General features: G+C 41.8%; 1 protein-coding gene across 1 annotated transcript in view; it reads left to right on the top strand.

Moving 5' to 3' along the window:
* Positions 1–2,949: 2,949 nt before the first annotated feature.
* The window catches only part of LOC134639670 (Kv channel-interacting protein 2), a 104,251-nt gene continuing 95,867 nt past the window's right edge, over positions 2,950–11,333 (top strand). The window contains exon 1 of the mRNA XM_063490993.1: positions 2,950–3,240. Within this exon, the coding sequence (XP_063347063.1) occupies positions 3,168–3,240 (73 nt within the window). The 5' untranslated portion in view covers positions 2,950–3,167. The remainder of the gene's footprint in view (positions 3,241–11,333) is intronic.

Here is an 11,333-nt window from a genome sequence, read left to right as displayed (position 1 = left end):
CAGAGGGTGCATCTCAACAGCCTTTTCTTTCTTCTCCTCTTTTGCTTTCCTACTTCTGAGTTTTTATCAATTACATGCAGACACCAAGCACAGTCCGTAACCTGTTTGAGCCTTTGAGGTGTGAAAAATCTGGTTACAAGGTGCTGGGGGTTTATGGGTTGGCTCGGATTAAGCAGCTAATTCGGGCTGGATTTGAATTTTCTATCTTGCAATGTGCAGCTTTTTTCACATGCACACTGACATTGGGCTGTGACATAAGAGGAGATTATTGTACATTTTAGCATATGTAGATATAATCCTGAGAGTTGTGTCAGGGAAGCTCAATAGCCTTTCACAAAAATGGCAAATGAAAAATGCCGTCTCCTTATAGTTGAAGAGCAGGAAATAATCTTGAATTAGAAGCATGAATAAAGCCTTGTTTGTCCCTGATTGTCTCTGGTGTTAAAATTATAGATGCAAACAACAACTTGCTAACAAAACAGCAGCAGACCTCACTACCCAGCTGGCATCATGCCTGGTTCCTGCTATTCTGTTCTGGGATACAACAAGGTTGTCTCTGGGTCACTGCACAGTTATGACGTGCACACATTCACATCTAGGTCTGTCTACATGGCTAGCTTTGTAGTCACAGGCAGGCTTCTCATCAGCGACTTGCCCATTTTCTTTATTTTAACTTTGAATCACTGAAATCCCCTCTAACTGGCCATGAATCGATCTCCCCACTTCCCCTATCCTTCATTCTCGCACACCCCTCCTCTGCTTCATTTAGAATCCACCTCTCCTTGTCTCATTTCATTTACCACACACAGAAATCCAATCACTATCCAATTGTCCGTATCTGTGAAATATTTTGTTTGGTATTAGATGACAGAAAAAGCAGGCCTTGTGGTTATTGCCGGGCTCCCTCAGTTTATTGGCAGCATGCAGGTTTCAAATGAAGCTTAACGGGGGGAACATCCAACTCCTCATGACCTCATCTCACCTCTTTTCCAAGGTGTTTTGGTGCCCTTCAGGTGTACTTCACAATGAAATTATAAATGCTAACAGATAAAACAGCCATACAGGCATCTGCAAGGTAATGAGTAGCCAGAGCGCCACATATGAGAATGTTTTCACGCACCTGCTGCTCCCAAGTTTGACCAAATGAGCAAAGGTAAAAGAAGCAGTGTTAAGGTCTCTTTCTGTTGTTGGAGATGTATTAAAAAAAAATAACAAGTGGCAATAAGAGTAGAAGAACAAAATAAAGACATACCCAGACAAGCTACCTCAATATACCAGGGCCAAAGACATGTTTATTTTTCCAGTGCTTATTAAGGTAGCAACTGTCACCCCATGTGTCTTTTGGTCTGTAAACACACAAGAACACAGAAATTGACATGTGTTATAAAACCACAGCGAGGAGCTCAATAAGAGATAAGATACTCCAGTTTTTTAATTTTGCTTTTTTTTCCTCCACAACTTCGCACAAAACTGTGTCAATGCGATTAGAAGTGATCACAAAGTTTATATGGACGTTATTAAATCTGCAGGCAGAGGTGGGGATGGCTCCATTCCAATTCAAATTTGAGTTGGAGATGATAAAAACTTGATTTTCACTTCAGTGCGCCAGTCAGCCAGCAGTTCTAGCTGAAAAATAGACTGAACGCCTTAATGGGAAACAAAACTAATAATTCAGTCCTTTTTTGTACTCTACAAATACTTTATTTATTTTTGATTAGAAAAACGCCTTAATAATTCCATAATAAGACAGTAACACTTTTTTAAATTTGCTTTCTGAAGTGAAGGGCTAAACTAAAATCACTAACTTTTAAGAGCAGTCCAGCAAGAATAAATTATAGCAAAGACTTTACTTACCTCAAAATTAATGTGGAACCAAATCATCTCTTACAGAAGCAAGCTGTCATCAGCAGCACTCCTCCACATAACCGTCACATTACACTACATATGAGACAAGTGCAGAGGTACATGCCCTAACAATTTGCTTGCAGACACAATGTGCACACTGCGTGGGATAAATGCACACATAATGTGTATATTCAGTTGCAGACAGAACACTTAAGACAGTCCAAATGAAGCTGAAGTCATGCAAACAACCTTTCAGTAACACTTTTCTAATTGACATGTCAAAGGATTTCCCCTGAGAGCAGGCTGGATGAGCAAACATAATAGTGAATGGGATCTGTAGCACCTAGGTCACTACAGTTGACAGCGCTCTTTTGTGCAAGTGGCACAAACATCTAAATTGTCTCAAACACAGAGTAGGTGACACAGGATGACGCTGCAACTGTTCTTGCATGGAGCCAATGAATGCACGCATGGTTAGAAGGATACAGATCATTATTGATGCAACCCCTGCTATAATGTAGAAAACTGTGGCATCAAAGACAGATTGCTTGACAGATTGTGACCAAATGTCATACTGTGGTAAGTGAGCAGGAGTGAGGCAAAATGAGGCAAAGACACTGAAAAGGAGAGAAGAGAGGAAGAAAAAGCATAGACACAAGGCTTCCCAGTGCCAGTGAGTATTTATAGATCAGATATAGTCAGAACCTCTGCCTGGCAGCAGCGCTGAACTCCTTGTTGCTCCTGCTGATGTCTCTGTACACATCCGACCTGGCTCTGGCTCTGGAGAACATTTGACGAGGATGTGATGGTGATATTAATGGTAAAGACTCAGGCAGAGGACCAACTCACTGAGATGCTGCATGAATGAAGCCAAAAAGGCTCTAATGTTGGGAGAAGGGGGAAACTGGATTCACCGTATTTTCATAGTCACACTTTATTCACCTTTTACATGTTTTAAGACCTCTAGTCAAATCTTATCTTTCTGAATTTTCTTTTCTCTTTCTGTTTGCGTGTGCGCATGTTCACAGTCAAGTGTGTGCGCGCGCGTGTGCCAGCCCAAGCGAAAGTAGCGACCAGGAGCGCTCTTGGTTCACTCAGCTTCTGGATGCCGAGAGCGCACACAGAAACAGACACGCGAAATAACGGCACACGCGTGGCTCTCCCTTTTCCTTCATGACGAAGCAAATATGACTTGTTAATGTCATTATACTTGTAGCCATCATCAGTGAAGGCGAAAAACAAACCACAATTATTTTCGCAAGAATCGCCAACACATTATCAGCTGTTTCCCACAGTTCCACATTCCGGCGCACACAGGGAATATGAAGGCGAAAAACCGTGACCAAAGCTTGTCGGACTCCAGAGAACTGGACGGATCCTATGACCAGCTAACGGGTGAGTGAACCGGCTTCTGTAACACCGGTGGATGCTGAATGATTTGCTGCAGGTCGATATTTTGTGGAAAAACCACGAACTTCAGGTGCTTTTGAAATGTTACAACCTGTCCGCCGTTCACCAGACTGTTCAAAAAAAATGCTTCAAAAAATTGCTATTTTATGTCTTTTGCCTTTTGGAAACAAAATTTGAAACGTTTTATTGGAGGGGCATCCCTGTCTATAAATCACATTTTTCATACTTTGACAACGAGCTTCACTGTTTTTATCAGTACTTTAAAATAGTTTTATTGTTTTTTGATTTTCAGCTAAAAGAGTGAGAGGATGGACAAGTTGAAACAGTGCATTGAAAAGACAAAAAAGCATTAAATGTATCAATGTTGCATGTTGCTGTCGTTGCGTAATGTGGTGCGTAATGTAGGTGAATGATGGGCTGTTTCTGCAAGAATGTTAAGTGTGATCAACTGTGTGATTTTGCTGGCTTAGCTCAGCTATGGGGGGGACCACCTTACTCTAACTGTGTCCACTGGCGCTAAAAGCGCTGCGGGTATATAACACTTGGCTGACCGGAGCCAGTTGCCAGAGTTCCAACACATTTCTCTCTTTTTGGCGTTTCATCACTTTAGATGGGAACCTGTCATGTCTCGGTGCTCTTATTGTGTTCAAGTCTGGACCTGTTGAAAATGGACCACTTGATATTTTATCAAGTGCGGATAATATCAGGATATCAGTGTTGGTTTCTTATGGAGCTAGTTTATGCGTAAACAACTTGGTCCAATAGTGCCAGCTACAGTGAAGCGAAACTGTTGTGTGTGCATGTATGCGTGTGAGCTAGAGACAGCACCTTTAGTAGCACTTTGTCAGCACAGATGAGACTCGGCACACATTAGTGTTACAGCGATATAATGAACCAATTTATCGAGTGTCAAGCGAGCATCCCTGCGCATACCTATGCTTTGTGTGTGTGCCCATTGAGAGCTAAACACTCCCTCGAGATGTTCTGTTGCCGTCAGTTGTCACATTATAGTCAGCGTGTTCACAGCATTCCCCTGCTTATGTGTGCACCGTTTTGCTTATTAAGTGCCAGCTGCCTAAATAAATTGCTCGCATTCATGCCTGAACACATCTCAGGCCTGCGAAGGGAAGTTGTCCCTGTCCAGACAGCTGTATGCCTCAGGCTCGAAGGGGACACTTTAATCTCGTTTGCACTCTTCCACGCATTAGCAGCAAAGCAATGCTTTGTCACATTTTTAATGCATCCTAAATTAGGAAAAGATTGCTGCGGCCCTGATGTTAGTGTCTGCAACAGTGTGCGTGTTGTGAATATTTTGTGTGCAGGTATGTACAGTATGCGTGGGCGATCTAAGAAGCAGCAGCTACACTTTTTCTATTGGCCATTGTTGAAAGTTCAAAGCAACTATTTTTTTTCCTGCTGAATTGAAAAACACCCATAAGCTTTCTTGTTTTTCTCCTCTTCTTCTTGTTTTGCCTTGAATTTTCATATGTGAGTTTGTTGTAGATAAGGATTAGATTATAAATGTAACAGTGGAGGACACGAAACTCTCTGTAATGTTAATCTAAGCTATCAGAAGATCCATCATTTTATCCCCTTCTCTCTTTTCACTTCAGCTTGCTGAACTGGCCTCCTGTGTCTGACTGTCCACAAGAAGTCATAATGCTATTTTAATAGTTGAGCAAAGGCGGCGAGAGAGCGGTACTAAGTCATTCACTGTGCTGGAGCAATTTACTTCTGGCATAGTTATTAACGACTTTTTCAAAGCTGTGAATAGCATGGTTAATTCATCTTTGCAAGTCGCTGTCAACTTTAAGTCATACTTAGTCCTGATAGTTTGCATGGTGATTAAGGCAGGCTCCTGCCAAGAAAATGTGAAGCAACTTGTATGCTGTATTTATTACATCTTTAGTTTGTGGCATTTGTTTCTCTATATTATTGAAGCAGATGACCACAAAGTGGCCCAAAGTGCACATGAGTGTGTGCAGCAGAGACAGAACAGATGATAGGAGACTTTTCTTCATTATTGGGACCAAGCAGAAAAAGTCTACAGTGTGATGTGTGTGCATGACTTGTGAAAATGGGTTCTTAGGTGTTTTGTGTGTGTGTGTGTGTGTGTGTGTGTGTGTGTGTGTGTGTGTGTGCGTGTGTGTGGGAAGGATGGTTACAGGTGAGTCATTCTTCTTACTTACCAGTAGCTGGTGAACGGGATTCAGCGGGATGAGTGTGTGTGCGTCTCTGTGTGTGTTTGCGTGCTCGGAGCGAGGCTGACCTGTGTTGCTTAAAGGCAGTGTAGGCGGTCTCCAATCACAATTTGAGTGAAATGTAGCCCTCTAGAAATAACTCCCTCTCAGCCTGCAACATTGTACAGAAGTGCACCCCACTGCGTGTGTGTATGTGATGGAGTGTGCGGTAGCCTGGCATTCCCCGTTGTGTGTAAGAGCACTGGCTGAGAGATGAGAGGTAATTATAGAAGCGTGGTGCAGTAATCTCCTCTTCCACCTCACAATCCACACTCAAGAGGAATCATATCAACTACAGACACACATGAGAAATCAAACAGACAGACACACACAGACATACAATGTCTTCGCATATGCACATTGCTATTATCTCAACTTAGTAAAGCTTCCCTTGGCTCTCTCCCAAATCCAGAATACTATCAAAAAGCTAGTGATTTGATAGAGTTAGTGTGTGCAAGTCGGTGCGCTGAAGTGGAAGACAAGGTTGGTAAAAGTCAAGTATTAAAAACTTTAGCAAAATGTTTAGTTTTTTCCTCCTCCTTCATCCTCTTTCATGCCTTCTGTCTTTATGCTCGGATCATCTGTCACATCCAACCCTCCACTCACACTTTTATTATCAATGATCTGTAGTTCTGTCTCTCAAACCTGTCCTCAGTTTAAGGGAAACATTTTTTTATTAGTGCATCATTTGACAGCATGTCTGGATGATGGGGTTTAAGGGATCACCTTGGACTCTTAGAATCAGATTTTTGTATTATGAAAAAAGTTACATTTTCTCTGCGCTTGATGTGTTTTTTCTTTTTTCTCTAATTAAATTGAATGTTTCTATTTCAAAGGGATCAAATATTGCATGTGGAGGTCTAAAAATCTTTATGAAGGGCTCAAGAAGTGATGGAATTTGTTTTTCCTGAATGAGAGCTACAGATAGAAAATATTGTGTGCAAACATATGTATGTGTTTGTGTTCAGAGGATGTAAAACACGTGATAGACATGTCAGAAAAACATCATCTTCCATTTTTAGGTATCTGAGCCGATAGCCCACCTTTCAACAGTCAGCACAAAATGGAAGGTTTACTCACACACTCAGGCACACATAAAGGAAAATGTACACATACACACACTTACAAAAGGGACAAAAAGGGAACTATTATTTTTAAATACACCAGCTTAGCTTGCCACAAGGAGCAATTTTTACCCTCTTACTGAAGGTGCAATATGTAGAATGCATTACTGTAGAACAGGCCAATAGCAGACAGCAGGGTTAGGATCCTTTTTTCTTTAATTAATTTATAGCTTATGGACGTCAAAACAACTGGCACAGTCTCAGGTGGTTGCAGAGAGTTACCAGGAAAGGGGTCACTCCCTTGGAATTTAAAAGAAAGCGTACAGTAACTGCAGCAAACTGATCTTCTGTCTCACTCAGCCTGCTGCACCGTGTTTGTTGCTTGCCTTTACTGTTACCTTCCATTCATATACTGCCTGTCTTTCACCGTGACTGACAAGTGGTCAAAATAACAGACTGTAGAAAAGATCTCAAAGCAGGCTGCGCTGCTTCTTCTTAGTCTCATTTCTGACTGGGATTAACTTGACGCTACACTGACTCTCTTCAGTAGATTTCTGAGCAGCACAGTACACATATACACCAATCAGTCATACTGTAACATTATGAACACTGACAGGTGAAGAGATAAACACTAATTACCTCTTCGTCATGGCACCTGTTGGTGGGTGGGATATATTAGAGAGCAAATGAACATTTACAGTGGTCAGAATCTAACAAAGTAGTCCAAGCATGGAACAGTGAACTGGAACAGGGTCATGGGGCGGTGGCGTGGGTGGTGAAGGCTGGCCCATGTTGTCTGATCCAACAGATGTAGACGTACATCAAATTGCTGAAAAAGGTTGATGCTGGTTCTGAAAGAAAGGTATTGGAATATACAATGCATCGCAGTTGTTTGTTCTTTTGGGCCGACACAATATTAGTCAGGTGATCATAATGTTTCGCACGATTAGTGTATCTTGTTTTTACATAAATTATCTGCTAATATTCTGTTGATAATAGTTCAATTTCGAAGTGTTTAATTCTTTAACCTTTAAAAGTCACAGTCTTACAAATTGCACACTTAATCTGGACAGATCATTTATTACAAACATACACACACACTGTTCGTAATAAGTCATGTTAATAGCACTAGCACTGAGAGCCGTGCCAGGCTTAAAGTCAGGATGGACTTTGTTCGGATCAAGAAAGATAGCCGTGAGAGAGGGTAGAGGTTTCGACATAAAAGTTATTAGATGGTTTGGAAGCCTCATGACACATAACTCAGAGTCCTGACGGAGGCAAAGCCCCCATGGTGAAAATCATAATTTACAACTGTCAGACCAAACTGATTTCAGGGGAAAGACTGTCTTCATAATTGAGCTTGTCAAAGGGAGTTTAGCCTAGAGTCACCTTCTAGGTATGGCAGCTTTTGCTGCAGCTAGAACTGTAATGGCCAGTGGCACTAATTAAAAGCCTTGATTTAATGTGTCATCTGATGTGCCAGGAAATGTGTGACACTAGTTGTCTTTTTTTGGGATCTCACCCTGGTTCCTCAGCCCAGGTTCCTCGTGGAATTGCCAGAATTGCCGACTTGAGTTGACCGTATGCTTACATAAAGAAATGCTCAGAATGGTTCACTTAGGGCTTATCTGTCACACATTGCTGAGGGAAGGAGAGAAGGATGTGATAATGAAAGCTGGGAAGGAAGGAAAGTAGCAAGGGAAGGACAGAAGCAAAGTGCAAGATGATGAATTAGTTTTCAGACAGTAATGCATTTGCCAGGCAAATTCAAGCAGTGCTCTTCGGCACTCTGTAGGCGTTGGTTGCCCTATTATAAAAGCTTATTCTGCCAATCAAATCCTGCTAATGCACATTTCCTAACAATCGCTTTTGTCTAGTAATATGAAAAATGCCCACCTGAGACATGAGTTCTTTTTGACATTCAAATTTGTGCTTTTTAATGAAAAGTAAATTAGACGTTTGAGTATTGCAGTGGAAATGTTATCATCCTAATTTATGATTTTTATTTCTAAATAATCTGTTCCAAAATAATCTTTCAGTTTCTGTTGCTCGCTTTTCCCGTGTCTGTCAGCTTTACAACTATCCATCCTCAAGCCAAACTCCTTCCCTCACCCTGATCCTGCTTTCCCTCCTCTCCAACTATGTCAAGCCACAGCGGGGCCATAGCTTAATAAGGCTGGAGGCAAGAATCAATCCTAACGAGTTTTAATCTTTGACCAAATCTACGGAGGGCCAGGCGATTGTTAATTAAAATAAGCCCTGTTCACCTCCCCCTCCACGCCCCAACCCCTTCTCCTCTGCTCTGTAAACACATTCATTTATAAATACCTACAGGGGGAAAAGGAGAGGAAAAGACTTCAGAGGATGGAGAACAAAGCAACAGGAGATGGGAAGGTTGAATGAAGGAGCAGTGTTTGCATGGGAATGGTCAATGCGCGTCTCAGGCTAAGGATGAAGGAATTAACGGACAACGAGGAAAAAACATGGAAAGAGATATTTAATCCAGCGTATGAAGTCAGAGGGTTGTTTCCCCCCCTTCAAATCAGTCCAATGCTGCTACCTTGTAAGGGATATTTATCAACAAGGGAGAGATTGACTGACAGGAAGTGTCTCTGAGTGTGACAGAACCCTGTGTCACTCACTGTGTGTCGCCCTCATGCCTCACTGTGTGTCACTCATGACATCTGATCTGCATTAAAATTATTTTCTGTCCGTTAGCTCAGCCATTCTCTATTAGACAGGGACTTACTCATCGGTATAGGTACAGAATAAGCAAACAATGCAATTCTGTATATTATAATCTAGATTACCGAACTGCTACCCTTTACTTATGCCCTTGGTCTCTATTGTATGCATGTTAGGAGTTAGCATCCTGCGCATCTCAGATGGAAGATAGGAGAATTTTGTGCGTGTGTGAGCCTGTAGACATTTGTGTAGAGGATGTCTGAAGGGTAAGCGTGACCGAGTCTTTCAGGGGAAAGGATGTCTGGAGAAGTGAGTGGGTGTGTGCCACTGCCTTCCCCCATGTCCTTTTTTAACTTCAGAGTAATCCGGTGGCTAATTCAAACGGTGCATGTGTGCAAAATTGAATTTTAAAGAAGATAATGTGTATTATTATCTGCCGATCTGGTGCGCGTGTGTTTTTCAGTCAGTGAAAAGCAGAGATGGCTCAAACAAGGAAAAATTAAGTAAAACTAATTTAGCTTTTGCTGATAAATATCCTACTGAAGATTTTGAGAAACAACGTTGGTGTGACTGACAGCACAATCAGAGCGATAAGAAGAGCGGTGGAGGTGATTAGGGGAAGCTTGTCAAAGCAGATGCTCATACGCTCCCACACCACACATAAAGATGAAACACACACACACACACACACACACACACACACACACACACACACACACACACACACACACACTAATTTGGCCTGCGGGATAGTAGTGTGGGAGAATAATTCTGCTGGTCTTACAATCAATCAGTTAGTTTTGACAGAACTTTGGACAGGGTGTAGTCAATAACAAGCACACACACACACACACACACACACACACACACACACACACACACACACACACACAGAAACACACACACACACAGAAACACACACACACACACACACACAGAAACACATTCAAGCAGAGCAACGCATAGTGGGAAACGAAGGAACCACAGTGGGAAAAGACTGGTCAATATCTGTCAGTTAGCCTAGCAGTCAGAATAAACTCAATGTCTCTCGGTGCACACAGTCTCTAACTGATAGCCCAATCAAGCCAAGTTTAATGGAGCATCTTGTCTGCTGCTTTGCTCGGTAGCAATAAGAAGCTCCATGCTTTGCTGTTCTAAACCAGAAGGAGAGTTACTCTTTGAGTACTTGAGATATTGAATAAAATTCTTACGATTTACTGAAAACTCTAAATAAAAATATATTGGGTTTTTTTCATTTGGGGTTTTAAGGCAATCTCTGAGATAGTAAAGTTATAAACCACAAAAAGACCGTAAACTAGCAAAATCTTTTAAGACAACACACTGCACGTGGTGGATTAAAAACCAAATGAAAATACACTCAATGATCCGATCCCTGAAATCCCTGAAGAAAATGACTCATTCCAGTATCAAAACAGAAATTTACATTCTGTGCTGGCAGGACAAACAAATTAAGAATAAATGATGCAGGTGGATGAAATACTATGGGAGATGAGAATCCAATTTGTATCTGCTTGTTACATTGCAAGGCATTGTCATCTGACAGCAGAGAGCAGAAATCATTAAACTAGCACCATTAGCTCCCTGCCAGACCTAAGCTGCCCTTGCTCTGGCCCCAATATGGCCACCTTCATCATATCTTCTCTGTCAGCCTGGGGCCAGGTTGTCAGAGGGGACACTATTTGACAGCTTGGTCTTTATCTCATCCCAGGAGAGATGCTGAAGTCAGCCAAAAATCTCAGTGAGTTAAATATGCATACTGTGACATGTGCGAGGAAACAAAATCGAATGCATTCCAGGAAGTATGCCATGTGTGAGAGGAGGTTGTTAGGAAAGGGTGAAATGCTGAGCTGAGATTTTCATGTTCATGTTCACAGAACCACGTCTGTGTCTTGAACCGGCCTATACTATCAGGTAGACACACAAAGCTACGCACATGTAACCTGCAAAGGTGGAGACTTATGCGGACTAACAACATATTTGTATACTTGAAAATCCATTTGCTTTAATCATCTCCATTGCACACTGTTTGCTCCGGGTTTTTGCTTGTTGGCTGTGGGGCTTGAAAATC

Source organism: Pelmatolapia mariae, linkage group LG13, assembly GCF_036321145.2.
Source record: "Pelmatolapia mariae isolate MD_Pm_ZW linkage group LG13, Pm_UMD_F_2, whole genome shotgun sequence".
Taxonomy (NCBI): Eukaryota; Metazoa; Chordata; class Actinopteri; order Cichliformes; family Cichlidae; genus Pelmatolapia; species Pelmatolapia mariae.
Note: the sequence above shows the minus strand (reverse complement) of the source record. Positions and strands in the feature narration are given on the sequence as shown.